The sequence below is a fragment of the Heloderma suspectum genome, chromosome 2 (genome assembly GCF_057233095.1).
Source record: "Heloderma suspectum isolate Gila_16-S chromosome 2, 16-S_ref, whole genome shotgun sequence".
NCBI classification, from domain to species: domain Eukaryota; kingdom Metazoa; phylum Chordata; class Lepidosauria; order Squamata; family Helodermatidae; genus Heloderma; species Heloderma suspectum.
This window is the reverse complement of record NC_139459.1, coordinates 45,616,399-45,634,506: the sequence shown is the minus strand read 5'-3', so window position 1 is coordinate 45,634,506 and position 18,108 is coordinate 45,616,399. Positions and strand designations below refer to the sequence as shown.

The 18,108-nt window shown below is 40.7% G+C and overlaps 1 protein-coding gene across 3 annotated transcripts in view; it reads right to left on the bottom strand.

The window, feature by feature from the left end:
* Window positions 1-278: 278 nt before the first annotated feature.
* The window catches only part of SERINC5 (serine incorporator 5), a 62,848-nt gene continuing 45,018 nt past the window's right edge, over window positions 279-18,108 (bottom strand). For 2 of the 3 annotated variants that reach the window (XM_084833357.1, XM_084833356.1), the window contains exons 8-12: window positions 16,082-16,208; window positions 14,359-14,425; window positions 10,770-10,809; window positions 5,639-5,786; window positions 3,849-4,445 (exon numbers count right to left, since the gene is read on the bottom strand). In XM_084833357.1, the coding sequence (XP_084689483.1) occupies window positions 4,298-4,445; window positions 5,639-5,786; window positions 10,770-10,809; window positions 14,359-14,425; window positions 16,082-16,208 (530 nt within the window). In that variant the 3' untranslated portion in view covers window positions 3,849-4,297. Of the gene's footprint in view, window positions 3,650-3,848; window positions 4,446-5,638; window positions 5,787-10,769; window positions 10,810-14,358; window positions 14,426-16,081; window positions 16,209-18,108 lie in introns of those variants that run through there. The other variant, XM_084833358.1, reaches the window with a different exon arrangement.

The following is an 18,108-nucleotide window of genomic DNA, read 5'->3' as shown; positions in this document are numbered from 1 at the left end:
CAGAACCGCTTACTTCGAATAAGGGGTTCGTCATACTTTTTTGGCCAACATGAAGCTCATTAGTTGCCCTGGGACTGCAATTTTACTTTTGCTATTTAATACTGAATCCATCCAAGAGCAGTCCTTTGAATCTTGTTGTGAATCTCACTCTCCCCCACCCAGTAAAACCTTTCCCCCTCCTTATTGAAAGCTGAAATGGTGCAGCTCTTTTAAATTAAACATTTTATTAAAATAATCCAAAATGGATTTTTAGATAATGAATACATAAAACACTGCAATTTCAAACCAACAGAAATTTATTTGTCCTTTAAACCATTACATCTATAATACTTTTTCAATATGCAATTATTCCTAGAAAACCCAACAAATGCTTTAAAACCCACTTGCACTGCTTGTTTTACACTTAAGATTTCTCTTGAAGTCTCAACAATTACCCCCTCCCCCAATTTTAGTCTTAGATTTTCTATAGGCCATAAAACTCAAACTGTAACAATTTTGAACAAAATCCCCCTGCAAGTTAAAAAATACCAAGATTGTATCAAAAGGTATTTTTTTAAAAAAACACAAAAACACTTTAAAAAACTATGCATGAAGAGTATCCTATTCTGTATTCATTCTTTAAAACTGACATAAAACATTGTAAATAAAAAACAGAACTATTATGAAGTTAAAATATTAAAAGTTGGTAGTACATTTGAAGAGAGAAAGGGCTGCTTTATGAGAGACCATGGCTACAAATCCACCAGGACATTTTGCACACACCCCACTGAAATGAATAAGCATGTAATGGAATCTGAGCTGTTACACAGCTGCCATTCATTTCAATAGAACTCGTGTGGGAGAATTTCCTGGTAGATTGGGCTCCATACTTTCTTTACATCATGCTCTCAAACACTGCCAAGAAACATTTAATAGTTTACATTATGTAGAGTAATTTTCTTTTACAGTTTACATGCAATATTACATAGATTTCTGTCTACCTTTCCACAATATTCCTGGGTCTTGTAGGATGATTCTTTGGCAAAAACAGGCAGTGCTACTATACCCCACACCTTTGACTGAACAGGTTTTCTAAAACAGGCATTCAAATACTGGAAAATGTAAAATTTGACAATGTACAGGGTTTACAAGACTTGTTTAAATGCCTTATGAGCTACAGCAGTTAACACTCAAACTGACTTTAGAGAAAAAGGCAATTGTATAGAATCGAAGAACTTCAGGATGAGATTTCTTGATAATGCACTAACTAGCCCAGATGTGGAACAGTGTGTGCCACATTATCAGCCACAGTTATAATAAGGTCAGTGGGGTTTATGGCTTTTAAAAGCCATGTGGCAACATGAGTAAGCCAACTTGCCAATTCTGACTTGTCACACAATAAAAGGGCAGTCTGTACCCAATTAGACAAACCTATGCCCCCTTCAGACTCACTCTATGCATGATGCCTTGTTATTTTCAGAATCCTTTTCTTCAGAATATCAAGTACAAAGACACATTAGTAAGTAGGGAAGGGAATCAGTAGCGTAAGAAATTCCGTATATTTTAAAATGGTCCCTGGGATTCCCTTTAGTAGGGTCATAATTGAGCACCAGCATTTTTTCTCTTTCTGACATTTGCATTTACAATCTATTGCAATAAAGAATTCATGTTTCTCTCTCCAAACATCAGAATGCAGAAGCCAGAGATGTCTCCAAGGAATAATTCTAGCAAGAACTGGAGATGATAAAGGTCACTTTTAAACAGTAGCACCATTCCTTTTCCTGAGTTTATGCCAGCTCTCTTTTTAAGAGCACTGAAGAAGGCAAGACACTACCCTATCGAAGAAGCCTTAAGGCTCTTTTATTGTGTACACCACTCCCAGAGAATGGAAAGTTCCATCAACTTTCAAAAACACTGAACATTAAGCCACTAAGAAGAGCTAGGGTTTACAGAAACACAGTAGTCCAACACCCAGAATGTAATTAAGACAGCATGAATTAGAAAAGGCTTACTTGGCACAACATATGTTGTTAGTTAATATGTGATTAGAAGCATACAAATTCCAAAGTAATTTGAGGAAACATGGAGGCTGGTTTTCCATGGAGCTGTGTTATTATGTTTAATTAAACACACAAGCTGAATTTATTACACTAACCTGATGTGATTAGAAGCCAGTTGTCACTTGTCATGAGCTCTGGTGTAAAAAAAACAAACTTGGCTTCCCCCTAATAACCTGATTGGCTAAATTTATCTGTTTCTCATACTAAGCTACTTAGGGTGGCACTGATGCTTTTTACTTCAGAATACTCCACCCCACTAAGAAAGTACTAGTAAGCATAGTTGCTCTATATATGCATGGCTACTAGCTCCACACAGCTCACCCAAAGTCCTGCAAAAATTACTATGGAGAAATAAATTAAGTAAATAAATAAAAACTGAGCAAGGTAAAACTGAGCAACAGGAAAGGCGATACTGTCTATTGATTCAGCCCTTGGAGGAAAATGCAAGAACTGTTCATTGCTTTGGAATCCAGCATTCCTCTGTCACCAAAAGATGGCTGCCATCTCCAATTATCAGGAAATATTAAATGAAAGCAGCTGCTGCAATTACTATAATACATAATAATCAAATTGTGAGAGCGTTACATAGGTAGGCAAGATCATCTCTACTAATGAACTTTTTAACTATTAAGCTATTTTGGACAAGTTTTACTGAAACATGGCAATCTAGATACCACAGCTAACTTTGCTGTTTTCAGAACATTGTTACTAACCAATTGCCAATAATTTCTTTTAATCTGAAAGAGTGGCATGCGTTAACTTTAAAATGAAGCACTGGTGTCTACAAAGCTAACAAGCAATATGCTAACATCTGAAGCAAGCTTACCTCTGGACCAATGATAAATAGCTCGTAGTGCAATCTTAAGCATGCTTACTTAGAATCAAGTTGAGTTGTATTCTATGGGGCTTACTTCCAGGTAAGTGTGCATAGGACTGCAGCCTTAATATGATTTCAGTATTTATGAGCTTTCTCTTCCAACATTACTCCTCTCACACATAAGAGGAACTTTTAAAAAGTTTGTTCTGACCCTAATGATGAAGGAATCTCCAAATGGACTTTGGTAGGCACGAGACACGGTCTCCAAACTAATGCCTAATTACAAGTTGGAAAGGCAAATGTATTTTTCAAGAACTCAGATAAGTTAAATATGCTTTTACCCTATAGTCTCTATTTATAATTGCACTTTAAAATAATTACATTAAACATACTTAGGGATCAAATCTGGGATCTAAGCAATGATGGATCAAAACCGAACAACAAAGCCCTTTGGAAATAATATGCCCAGTTATTCTTCAGGGTAAGGTTACTTGACAGAATCTTCACTTGATTTCTTAGGTCCTACAGTTCACTTTATTAGATCACAGTTTTAAGTAGGTTGCAGATTGTATTCACTTAACAACTCTTGCCAAATAGAAGACTCCTCAGACTTACCTAAGATAGCTTAGATACCATAGGCAGAACTCACATTTTGTTGCTCGCTGGTCCTGTACTAAATATTTTATTAGAAGCTTTTACTCCCAGAGTGGCTCATAACAGTTGTTAATTAATTGCACCAACATTTACAGTGTTTCACATCCCAGTCAAATTTTCAGGTTCCACATCATGTCACCTAGTAATTCATAAAGGTGCCTTTCATTAATACCATAAATAAATATTTCTATACCCACAAATCTTTTTCTTCCACAATCCACATTTGCAATAATTTACTATGAGCAACTAATACTGAAAAAGAAACCCTGGAGCTGATGCTATTCCCACCTATGATAACATCTTCATCCCAATCAAGGTTTAAACTCTGTTTTGTCATTCTACACAAGCGTTTGGTTTATTTGTCAGCAAAATCTTAAGGAGGCAGGTATCCATGTCCATGAGGACTATAACACGTCAGCATCAGTCTTACTGCAAGAGCCACAAAAGGAAAAAAAATGACTTTTCCCTATGTACAAAGAGGCATTTTGCTTTTTTGCAGGAGGAACACAAAATATCTGCACAATGGACAGTCTGTACTTTCAAAAGTTTTTCTTTAATGTATTATGGGATATTTAGCAGTATCCATATTTTTAAATTCAAGACTGAGATGCTGCTTTTGACTAGATGAGTTCCTTCAGGCTAATGTAAATAAAAGTTTAAAAAAAAGTCTCAAAATGTATCATTTAATATGAAAGAGAAAGCAGTACCCTAACCATCAATGGTAGGACAGCTACTAGACAGTTATTTCTCTACTCCCTATACCATTGGACTTGTGGTAGAAGGAAATTCACACTGAGAATTCTCTGGTTGGGCAGCAGAAAGGAGCTAGAAGGGTCCATAGGTAGAGGAGGACACACACCCAACAGGAAGCCATCTTAATCCAGAATATGGACCAGGTTTCAGCGAATAATTTTTCAATTGCAGCACTTTCATAACTACAATGACGAAAATAAGTGGAGGTTAACAGATTTGCAAATACATTTGTTGACACACTCAAAGTATTCTAAAAGGATGGTGAGGCAGGACTTCACAGAAGCTATACTGATTCTTCCCCCATCCCCCAGGTTTCATCACTCTAGCTAAATAGTATAATCCTATTTGTATTTACTCAGAAGTCTACCGTATTCAATGGGGCTTACTTCCAGGTAAGGGTACATAAGACTGCACTGTTAATCATTCTTTCAACCAATTTACCTGGATAAAAAATTAGGCTGAAAGGATTTGTAATTTCATCGTCCCCACTCACAACCATTTTTTAAAAATGGTATCGTATTGGCTCATCTTCATTCCTTTGGCAAGGAAACTGATTTCAATAATAAGTTGTGTATTTTTTATTAAAAATTCAACACTTCTACATTTTAGTTTCTCAAGACCTCTAAGATGATGAATGCCATCCAACCCCAGCAATTTGTTAGTTTGTAATACAGCAAGTGTTTTTCCTCTTATTCAGCTCCCTTCCTGAAAATAACAGTTTAGCTGTTGTAAAGAAAAGTAAAGGGGGAATGAAGCAGACTGAGTCAGTGGCTGAAGAAGCATTCCTTCAGCTGCCAGCCAGCCCAGTCAGGAGCTGGCTTTGATCTACCCCCACCTTTCCCAACTGGAGCAAAGGAGGAGCAAAGCTTCTCTCCCATGCCTCTTCCTTCTCTGAGGGGGTGGAGCTTTCAGGAGGACCTCACGGGAGGCCTTCAGAGGCCAGATAGGAAGTCTTGTCGGGCTGAATTCAGTCCACAGGCTGGAGGTTCCCTATGCATGTTTTGGTGCTTTGACACATTCAGATGTAAGCTGAGTTTATCACTATCCAAATCAAGCAAGGCAACGTCACCAAAGATGGCAGATGAGCACATAAGATATATCACTACTATAATTGATATACACATTTCAAGTGTTCAAAGTCCTGCATATATATCATCTGAGTAGTATTAACAAGGGCCTTGTAAGATAGGCCAGTATTATTAGCCCTGAGTGTGCAGGGCAGGGAGTTGAGGCTGAAAGAATAGTAGCATGCCTAAGGCCACTAAATGGGCTTGTGGCTAAGGTGAGCTTTAATTATGAACATCCTGTCTTACGCGAAGCCATTATGCTATAGTAGCTCAGGGTCAAAAGCCTTTATTTTGAGAAACTGACTTACTGGAACCAGTGGGTAATAGTCATCATCACATAAAGAGAAGCCAGGAAGAACACAAAGTGGAAATAGGCATAGCTGTACACAGTGGTCTTCTTTTCATCGTAAATTACTCTCTGGCCACCCCTTCTGCCAACAGGCTCATCAACATCACCTGTGTAAACAAATCACAAAGATAAATATTTAAAGTTTGCCTCAAGCCTAAATCACTAAACAACTCACTCATTTGAAAGAACTGGGCATGTTTAGCCTTGAGAAGAGAAGACTGAGAGGAGATATGATCGCGCTCTTCAAGTACTTGAAAGGGTGTCACAGAGAGGAAGGCCAGGATCTCTTCTCGATCATCCCAGAGTGCAGGACACGGAATCATGGGCTCAAGTTACAGGAAGCCAGATTCTGGCTGAACATCAGGAAAAACGTCCTGACTGTTAGAGCAATATGACAATGGAACCAACTACCAAGGGAGGTGGTGGGCTCTCCCACACTGGAGGCATTCAAGATGAAGCTGGACAGCCATCTCTCAGGGATGCTTTGACTTAGATTCCTGCTTTGAGCAGGGGGTTGGACTCGATGGTCTTAGAGGTCCCTTCCAACCCTACTATTCTATGATTCTATGATTTGAATAAGGTTGAGAATCAGAATGCCACCTCAGGAAAAGTATTGCACTTTAGCCCAATACTGAGACACAAGCTTTCAGTAGCACTTACTGATATATTAGTCCACTTAAAATGGACATTCCTAAGGAACATATGCAAAGGTGCGCTTGCCCAATTATTCTAGACAAAGAACTATGGCTGCAATCCTACACACCAACCTCCCCCAACTTGGTGCCTTCCATATGTGTTGGACGACAACCTCCCACAACCCTGAGCAAGGATTGGCCATGCTCACTGAGAACTGTGGGAGTTGCAAACACTCCTTTGTGGAAGGCTGCTATACACCCTTACCTGGGAGCAAGACCCATTCTACTCACTGGGGATTACTTCTGAGTAGACATGTAAAGGATTGCACTGTAAGATACTGAATGGAGTAGAAATGTGACTTTTAATTTTAAAGATTTATTGATCTCCTTTGCTGCAGAGAAAAGGAAAACATGAGACAGGGTCTTCTTTGTTGCCCTGCCCTGGCTGTGGAATACCCCTGAGATATCCGTTTTGCTTCTTCTTGATGACATTCTGTATACAATTGAAGATCTCCTTATTTCGGCAGGTCTTTGGCCTGCTGGAGGTGCAAGTCTATTATTGTCGACCAACTTTTGCTCCCTAAGGGTAATTGATGACTTTTATCTGTCTTGTCTTTTTAAAAATTTGTTTTTGTGTTTACTGATTATTGCTTTTAATTATTGCTGTTGGTTTATTGTTTAAATATTGGTTGTAAGCTGTTTGTCCAGCTTTTATCTGTAAAACAGGGATACACGTTTCAAAAATGAAATAATAAACCCAACATTATACTCTATGTAATGATTGTAGCTCAAATGCCTCTACTATAGCAGTATTTATTTATTTATTACATTTTAAAACTGCCCAGTAACTGACAATCTCTGGGTCGTGTGAAAATTAAAAACATAAATGGCAGACTAGCAAATGTAGCTGTGTGACATATTCTTCTCATGGAACCATTGGCTCCTTGCTTCAGGAGGATTATAGATACCTCAAACATCTAGTAGGGAAACTACAAGTAAGGGTGAAAGCAAGCTGAGAAGGGAAGTAAGAGGAAATAGCAGAAATACAAGAGAACTAAGAGGGCTTATCTGGGAGTAAGTCTCATTGAATTCAATGGCACGTCTTAATAGACATGTATAGGATTGCAGTGTAAGTCAATGGTTTGATGTGAGAGGCTAGCACATGGCTGTTAGGATGGAGACTGAAAGTTTCTGAGGTGTTGGCATGTTCTGGGAATGAGTAGTGATTCAGTGTTAAGTGAGATTTACAAATAATCTTTTTGTTAAAAAGAATTATATTAATGTCTGAGCAATACAGGCTGGTGGAGGTGAAGTCATCTTTATCTGTGGCTACCTTGAAGGTTATCACAGCTGTGTTGTTGTTGTTCAGTTGTTAAGTCATGTCCGACTCTTCGTGACACCATGGACTATAGCACGCCAGGCCTCCCTGTCCTCCACTCTCTCCCGGAGTGTGCTCAAGTTCATGTTCATTGCATCGGTGATGCTATCTAACCATCTCATCCTCTGCCGTCCCCTTCTCCTTTTGCTTTAAATCTTTCCCAGCATCAGGGTCTTTTCCAGTGAGTCTTCTCTTCGCATTAGGTGGCCAAAATATTTGAGCTTCAGCTTCAGTATCTGTCCTTCCAATGAACAGTCAGGGTTGATTTCCTTTAGGACTGACTGACGTGACCTCCTTGAAGTCCAGGGGACTCATAAGAGTCTTCTCCAGCACCACAGTTCGAAAGCATCAATTCTTCGGCGCTCAGCCTTCCTTATAGTCCAGCTCTCACAGCCATACGTTACTACTGGAAAAACTATAGCTTTGATTATACGAACCTTTGTCAGCAAGGTTTTTATCACAGCTGTAGTTTTACTCTATTGGCAGGTGTCTGAGCTTCTCCCTATTCATTAGCTCTTCCCTCTACCTCTGCAACACATGAAGCTGTCTTATGATGAGGCAGACCACTGGTACATCCAGCTCGGTACTGTCTACATAGACCGATTGGCAGCAGTCTAAGTAGGTTTCAGACAGGGTCTTTGCCAGCCAAACATGGAGATGCTGGTGATTGAATATGGGATCTTTTTAAGGCAAAGCACATGCTCTATCACTGAGCTATGACCCTTTCCTGCTCAAAGCATCTCCTTGCCAATTTGATGGTAACAGGAACTCTCACATCACTCAGCTTTTCTTCTTGGGCTGCTTCATAAGTTAGTGTTTGTGTTCAGGATTTCAGATTTCAGAGCAGTGAATGTATACAAAAAGCATAGTTAAAGAATATTGCAAATATGTATGAATTGTACTTTGGCCAGAAAAATGTTTAGGATTGGTGGCCCTGTACATTTCAGGCCCTCCTCTGCCAGCAAAAGTTACAACTGATTAGTATGCATATCATTTGTAAAGTGATGCTATTCTTAATTTTTTCACGCATGCATTGAAGTTATGGAGGCCACTGCCTGGAGCTATGGGAAGAGGTGCTAGTGTGAGGCACCCACTAGAGTCAGGAGTTAGGAATCAGCAACCTTCTCTAACACATGGACCTGGTTCACAGATAACATTAACCCATTGTTAATTTAATCCATGGTTTGTTGACCTGCATAGGGTTTCTCTAGCAGGTGACTGAACAAACCACAGTTTATTTTCTCAATCCCTGGGTTGTTTGTTTCCCTCCCCCTTTGCCTGCTCCCTCCCTGTATCCCAAATGCCTTTGTGGCGCTGTAATACTAGCATGTAGAGTGGGTGTTGTTTTTACCACTCTTGCTGCTGCCTTTATAACCAGGTGAAACAATTCATGAACAACCCACAGTTCTGGGTTGACGTGTAACGACAACCCATGATTTAAACAACCCAGAATTCACAACCCAATGGGCTGGATCGCACGTAACGACAGCCCATGGGTTAAACAACCCATGGGCTGTCAGGAGCAAGTGGGAGAGAGTGGGTGTACTGCCTGCAGCATGCCAGCCACTTCCACTTTTAATCAACAATTTACAATTGGCCTGTTTGTAGGTTGCTGAGTGTGATGTGTGAACCCAGAGTGCTGGGTTGTTTAGGGGCTAAACTACCCAACAGTTAACCCAATAACAAACCATGGGTTCTCCTTCTGGGTTGTTCATGGTTAACAACCATGGTTTGTTAGCCTGGCTGGGTTCACACATCACAACAACCCAATCACCATTGGTTAACGTTATGTGTTAATTAGATCACAGAGAACACTGCGCAGCAGTCCAAAATTGGGAAATAAAATGTTCTGCGCAAAGCTTGGTATTGCTGCTGTCCTGGCATACACAGTTCCCCACTACAGAGTATATGCAAAGTGTCTGAAGAACAGGCAGCACAGCACACAGCTCACAACAAAACTGTATGGGGCAGTTTTAATATATTCATACACTCCCCCACTCTCTCCCCAGCATGATTTGATGGCAGATAAAACCTTTGGGAGTGGAATGAACAATATCTAAAAGAAAATGTGCATATGTCCAACAGAAATGAACATCATGGGAGTTGCCACAAAAGTCCAAGTTATTACAATTCATTCTAGGGGGAAATGTGCCACACCAACACATGACAGGAAAATAAGACACATGCCATTTTACATCCACAGATACACTGTTTCTTTTAAAGCCATGCCTGTAATTAACGTCTCTGTGGTCATAACTTTTATTTTAAGTTGTGTGCCTCTCTTCTTATGTGAGTATATACTTTCCCCTCACACCACAGCAAATAAAAAAGTATAGCTGTGGCTTTCAGAAGATAGCATGGAGTGTTATTTCAAGAGAAAGTTGTATATAATATCTCTGTATCTTTGGTTTTAAGAGCATTTATAGCTTCTGAAAATGTTGTGTGCTACAGGATTTGCATTACATACATTTTTGGGTTTACAGGGCATATCACTCTTCCTTCTCTTACCAGGGTGATTCAGTTGTTCCTCTCTACTAGACGCTGAAAGTTCTCAAAGTAGATCTGGATAGAAACAACTCAACTACCCCTTCTTGAACTGTATCAATCAAAGAGAAGAGAGCAACTGGACACCCCCCGCCGCCCCCTGCCAAACTGGTGGTTGTTCAGCCAGCTTTTCTACCTAGTGTTGCAGTCCTCACCCCACAGGAATAAGCAGGTACTGGATAGGGGGCAAACTTCATCCTAATGCCACAAGTGAACTGTAGTTCTTCTCTCAGGAATATGAATATGGTTAACAATAATGATTTAAAAATATACTGACTGGTTCTTAAAAATCCTATTTCTAAATCTTTGTGAGTTACGCGAAAAAAAACCTGCCACCACCATATTTGCAAAATTCACAGTGATAAGGACTACAAACTTAAATAAATAAATAAGAAATAGGATTCTCAAAATCATGCCAAACATCCAAAGGCAACAAAATGTCGTATGTAGTCCACACATACAAGTTGCCCACCATATTGTAAATAATGCAAATCTGTATGGAAGTGCAGTTCCATGAAGGAATAAATTCTTACCATCTTCATCAGGGGTACAGCAGAAGCAGCAACGGGCTACCTATAGAACAAATCCAGAAATGAGAGAAGGCTTCAGTTTCCACAACAGAAACAAACACAATTAAAACCAACACAAAATAATAAAAATATATATTTTCTGCAGCATATAGGAGAGAGGCTTTCCATTTTTAAAAAAGCCAAACCTAGAATATTGGAGATAGAGGGAGCAATCCAATGGCCGCTAGTCAGTGGCTAGATGGCCATAGGATATGTGGGTTTCTGGGAACTGACCTTCCCCACTGCCTCGCAGGCAGCGCGGAACGGCCCCACGCTCTGCGCTCAGAAGTGGAGCATGGAGCGGCCAAAACGGGGCGTTCTGGGGAAGGAGAGGTGGAAATGCGTCGTCTGGCAGCCTCCTCCCCCACTCTGTCTTCTGGCGGCTGGACAGCCAAAATTGCTGGGCAGGAGAAGTGAGGAGAGGACGATCCCCTCTGTGCTTCTCCTGCCCTGCATTGGATAGGCGGTTGCCTCTGAGTTTGGAGGTGGCCGCCTATCCCCATAGGCTTGCACCCTAAGTTAGTCTTCAGCAATCATTGCAGGAACACAGGCATGTATAGGGGAAAATCCTGCAAAAGCTAATTTTAAGATACAGATTTTCAAAGCGCTACAGTGTAATACATTTAAAGTGATCAAGTATTTTAGATTCTTTCCGATATTAGGTAAACAGCAAATTGTTGAGAAACAAATTTATGTATTTAAATTATGGTATAAAAAGCATTATGTTGTCAGTTTCTAAACTTGAATTTTCTATATAAATTAAGTCTTTACTGACAACACATGAATGTTATTTTATTTGCCATTAACCTGCATTAAGAATAAAATCTCCTTGGGCCACAAGCTTGAACACAGCAATCACAAGCCTGACAGAAGCAAAATGCTTTCAACTAATTTTATTGAGGAAGGAAAGTCAATTCTCTGCATGCTTTGGCTTAACTGATCGTTTTTTCATTTTTAAAATTAAGAATGTTTGACAATATCTGTAGTTTTTGCCTTCCAAGACAGTACCGTATACCAAGACAGTAATAGTCACATTTATCAGATATTCAGGCCTTGCAAATTCTTGAGAGATGCAATTAGCAATGTTGGCATGCATGTGAACAGCTCCTCATAATGTGGGTAACAGTCTTTAGTTCAGATGCAAGAAAGGCTCCCTATTTAACAGATGCAGCTGGAGAATTATGTTTACATTTCTAATCAGAAGACAAAAGCCCCTCTGTCAGGGGGAAGAATGAGACACACAATTAGTTGCCTGCTGCTAGCCTTTTCTTTATGTTTCCATGCAATGGTTCTTGTACTGCTCTTTGGGAGCAAATGATCTAAAAGTAATTCTATTATGGTAGGCTGTAGTGCAGCAGTTCTGAGCTCTCTCATGCAACTAGGACTGTCTTCCCAGACAGAATCCATCTGTGTTGTCTCTCACTCAGCAAAAGAAGAATCAACACAGTAAGAGTGCTTCTCGACCCTGATGTTTGCAAGTGACAAGAATTCTAAATCACATGTCCAACAATGAAGATTACCGCTAGTCCAAATGAACTAGAAAGGTCAAAACTGGCAGCAGAGTGATGACCAATGCTAAGCCAGATACATTTGTGCCAGAGCCCCACACTAGGATGTGCCACCTCTTTGAAGTACTTCCTTGGCTGGGGATGGGTCTACAATAGCTGGAGAAGCCACCATCCCAAAATATCTTAAATTGAACTGATTTTGGAGCTTCTATTAGTGCAACCAACCTGGCATGTAGGCAGCAGTGTACACTAAAAATGAATTCTGTCTCTACGAGATTTTTAATACACATCAGAGCAGGATGGAGATACCAGACGTATTTGACCTGCACTGGACATATCTGAGACACAGTGTGTAAGATCCAACTGGGTCCCAGGAAACCTGTTGCACTAGCAAGCGCTACTGACACTGCACAACCATTTATGTTAGTGCAATATTAATTGCACTAGCCCTGGGACATTGTTGGATCCTACCCTATGTAGGCATGATATTGCCACAATACTGACTGTACCAGTTTTCTCCCCCTTTGGATTTTTCAATTTATTTACTGTGCTTATTAATAGTTTTCACAAGGGACTCCTTGTGCAACATACCACACAATAAAAATGTGGTTGTGTAAAAATCCTATAGGTCAGGTAATGCAACTATTTCCTGTGGATAGACCCTACTATAAGACATATTTCCCCTCTTTCCCCTTACCCCACTGTTTATTCATCTAGGCAGCCACCTTGCTTCAAACCCACAACATTGTCAGTTTTCCCTTTATTATTTATAATTTGTGAAGCCTTATTCATTTGCCAGACAAGGCTCAATAGTATCAATGGACAGCAATCTAGCAAATGCACAAGACCCTAAAGAAGAAGCAATAACAAAACAATAAGAACATGCAACTTTGTGCGTGAATAATACCTTTCTTAAGCCTGTGCATAAAACCTCAAATCTAGGCTCCTCCCTCCCACAGAAGATCAACACTGCCAGAACCAGTAATTTTTTCAGCCACGTACTAGAAACTGCAAGGAAGTTGCGCAACTGGCATTAGAACTATGAAATTGAGCCAAGCCATATCATGCCACAAATGCAGGAGTGGGCAACCTGTGGCCCTCCAGATATTTTGGCCTACAACTCCTATCATCCCTCACCACTGGCTATGCTAGCTACAGCTGAGGAGGGTTTAGGCCAAAACATCTCAAGAGCCACAAGTTGCCCACCCCTGCATTAAAATAATTGGCCCAAGGTAAGAACAGTGGGCCATATCCAATGCAGCACCACTGCTAATGTAAATTATGTTGCGTACGTATAAATGACCTCTAGTGCGATGTCGATAGTGCTTGCTGGCATGATAGGTTTTCCGGGGAAACCTCTCATGCCAAGCAAGTGCTATCAGCATTTCCCTAGAGGTCATTTATGTGAGTGCAACATACTTTACGTTAGCAGTAGTGATTTACTTGGAACTGCCCAATGAGTCTGAGCGTATGAGACTTGTACAGTGAGCCTTAGCTAAAGCAGGCACTGGAACTTTTAGCCACATCACAGAACTGCTGCAGTTGGTTATAACTTTGCATGCAGGCCACAATTACTATAAGGTAACAGGAGTTCAACATCAGTGATTTATTTGGTGAAAGCTCAAGTAGTAAAGCCTAATGCTTGACATCTTTACAGCAAAAGGCTGATGACTTGCAGTTTCCTCAAGGTGGCTGGTAAAGAAAATTGGACCTAATGCCAACATTTGAACATATTCTAAGGAAATGTTATCTATTTTTTATCATCATCATCATCATCATCATCATCATCATTATTATTATTATTATTATTATTTTAACCTACCTTTCAGGGCACATGGGCAGCTTACAATATACTGAAATAACCTTGAGTTTTTGGACAGAACAAAAATATGGTAAGGTTTTACTTGGGCATCTTTTAAATGCCAATCTGAAAATGCAGACATAATGTGTGGAGAGAGAGAGGAACTACAGCATGGAACTCTCCACAAGAAATAGTCCAGTCTTGGCTGAAGCAGACTACATTAAAAAGGGAAATGGTGGCTCACTTCAGTTTCTGGCGTTGCATATATTCCCCTCAGTGCTTCAGAACTTGCACGTGTTGTTGAGGTCAAGCTAGAAACAAACAGGAAAGTAAAAATAGATCAATGGGAACGGATCACTCTTTGATGTTGCCTTGTTCAAGAGACATCTTTTCTAACAACAAGGGGTCTAATCAGTTCTGAAAGCCATGAACAGAGGAGGCCTTAAAAGCGCCAAAAGGCCTTGTTTCATGGAAGCTGCCCCTTTTGTGGAAAACAGAATCCTGTTGCAACCAGTGTATCCATGGATACTACCGCCACTTCCCAACAGCAAACTGCATGAGTGCAGGGCCTGAAACCAACATGTTGTCAAATGGTGGCTGCATTAAGGGATGCACTGGGTCAGATGGTGCTTTCTCAACATAGCTAAATGCCTGGGGATTCCCCACATGGAGAAATAATGAATGACTGAACTGGCCCTTCAAATTCCTTTAAAGATTGTCATGTTGGATGGAATCCTCAATTATACAGGTTTTGCACTGTTGTAGAGCTGTCTGTCACCTATTCACCCCATTTGAGAGGGCATATAACCCCAATGCAAGAAAAAACGTATACCACTGTGTTAGAGAAACTGTATTAGGAAGTCTAAACAGTACTAGCATTATTAACCACAAGTGACTTTTTTGACTAGGTGAACACATTTAGGGCGCAATCCTATTGAATTAGTTGGTCACCTCTGACTTCCTCTGAAATTGGAGGCGACTGCCTATGCAATGCAGGGTGGCAGAAACACAGAGGAGAGGATTCCTTCCATGTTCTGGCTGCCCTGCAGTTTTCCTTAGATGCCTGATTTTGGGCATCGAAGCGCAGCTTTGGGGAGTGGGCGGGAACAGGACTGGAGACCGCATAGGAAGCTGTCTAAAATAGCTTCTGCGGTCCCCTCTCCTCCCCTGGAAATGCCCCCTTTTCACCCTGTCCATGCTCCATGTTACGAGCACGGACAGGCATGGAGCAGCAGCTGCCACGGTTGTCTCCATCCCGGCTATGAGGGGGAGGGGAGCACGGTTTCCCAGCTACGAGCTCATAGTGCTGTCTATGAGCTCGGACTTGGGAAACCAAAAAATCCTATCCCTCCAAGACGCTGTCGCTGAATAGGATTATTCCGTGCAGGACATGGAATAATGGGCTCAAGTTACAGGGAGTCAGATTCCGGCTGAACATCAGGAAGAACATCCTGACTGTTAGAGCAATACGACAATGGAACCAATTACTTAGGGAGGTGGTGGGCTCTCCCACGCTGGAGGCATTCAAGGTGAAGCTGGACAGCCATCTGTCAGGGATGTTTTGACTTAGATTAGCCTTAGATTTGACTTAGCCCCTTCCAACCCTACTATTCTATGATTGCTCTCTCCATTATTTCTATTAAAATACCAATGGTAAGCTCCTCTTATCAGATTGTAATTAAACTGTACTAACACAATATCATCAGCTCTTTGGGGTGGCATTTCTGTCCTTCAAGGATACAGATGGGGACTTCCTACATTACTGGTTCTTTAAAATGTAGTTTCACAATCAAGCCATCTACAAATTCCTTGAACAATAATATTACTCTGTTTTAAATTTAATAGACATCAAGCTACTGTGGGATTATGTCAAATAATTACTACCCTCTCAGAAGCTGACAGATGTATTTTTTGTAAATACACTCAATTACTTGTATAGTATATTATAACTGCAACTCAAGACATACCAAGAATATAAAATGCAACAGAATAGGATGGCAGTTCCCAGTCCAGTCACTAGGTTTTCGTCCGTTTGCAGCCCATGGCTAAAGTTAGGTGCACAGATTGTGATGTTCCTCTGATTCTCATCTAGGACTTAAAACACAGTAACACAGTCCACAATTAGATTCACTTATTTTATATTTCAGTTATGAGTTCAGGTTGGGGAACATGACTTCCCCTCCTCTCCCTGCAGCGGCCTATGCCACCCCCCCCACTCCAGAGGGTCCCCAATCTTCCCCAGCAGATTTTGAGGGGGTGTGCGAGGGGCAGGAGGGGAAACCACCCCATTCCCATTTCACTGATGGAAGCTGTTCCATTGGTGGGAGGGGCTACTTGGATAAAACCCATTATATTCATGTCCTAACATTACATATTAAAATAAAGAAAATAAAATACGCTTTATACTAAGAGACATATCTAAATATCTTTAAAAATCACTGAAAAGGCCAAACCTGCTGCTGCTGTTTTCTCTTTTATTGTTTGCTTTACTTGTTGATTCAGCACAAGCATACACCCAAATGTAAGGTCTTAAGAACTACTTTACTCAGCCTTTACACTCCACCCCAAAATACTTTCAATTACGTTCTTATTTTAGTTTTCCCTAGTTAGTGATATAACATCCTCCAAAAGTATAACATTATCAAATTAGATAACATATTCCAATGAAACGGTTATAGTATCTTATATCATATTTCAATTGCTAAATATTCAAACAGAAGAAAAATGCAGTCAAAATGAAACATTCAGGGCAGTATTCAATTGGGGCCCTGCTGGCCCTGGTCCATGCGTAGCCCCACTGCTTGCGTTACGTGATACAGCACACTGGAGGCAAGCCCTGAACCTAGCGGAAATGCTTGTTTCTGGAAGAGGCAGGGATCCACCAACCTCTCCCCTTCCAGAAACAAGCATTTCTGCTTGTTTGGGGGCTTGTCCCTGGAAGTGTTATATCGCGTCATGCAAGCGGTAGGGGCTGGCCATGCGTGGAAGGCCCTAACTGGATACTGCCCTCAGAATGTTACTATTTCCATCAACATGTTGACTGAAAGGTCTATTCTAATACTTCAAAAAATGATTCTAACCAGCACTATAAGTCCTTATCTTAGCTATTTCTCCTCTGCCTTTCTGCAACCTTACGAAATGTGTCAGCTGAAGTAATCCCAAATTCCTAGTGTAAATGTAAGAGCTTCCCTAAGCTGGTGAAGATGGTGAAGATAGCATTCTTAAACACAACCAGAGTTCAGCTGTCAGCACATGCTTGTGTCAAGAGCCTTAAAGGTAAACAGTTCAAAACAGCATAACCCACGGACAAGAGGGAGGTACAGTAGGATTAGGGAAATCCCAAAGTTTGCAGAAGTATAAAAACAACTAGAAAATCCCCCAAAACAGCTTAACGAGGACAGAATATGCTCTGTGGGCACAGAATTCTGTCTGTTGGGTGGGGTTTGTAAAAATAGGGTGTAATGAAATGGAGCACCCTGGAAAAGACTGGCTAGTACCCTGAACAGGAACATTCCATATTGCACTATTTTGTGGCAGGTTCCACTTGTTTTTCTTTGAAACAATTCCCTGCAACACATTACAAACTGTGTTTGAATCACTAGTCAGAGTAAAAGAGTTACATCAGGCCTGGATTTAGGCCTGATTTTGACATTACCTTGCAGTGTGCTAGCCAATGAAAAAGAGAAAGATGTGGATGCCAAATTATGCTAGAAGAATTTCCCATGTAGTTCATTCTGTGTAGTTAAGCCAATTTCAACCTTTTGAACACTGCCCAGAGAGCTCTGGCTAGTGGGTAGTATAGAAGTAGTAGTAGCAGTAGTAGTAATACACCACTACCAGTGTGACCACTTGGCAAGGACCTGTACTATAGCATGGTTGAAACTGTGTTGTAAAGCTGCTTCATAAAAGCAACTTCTCATTTCAGGGATTGCTGTGCACAAAGTTAACACATTGATCAGGCTCTACAGAGGAGGACTCATGCAGCTACCATCTT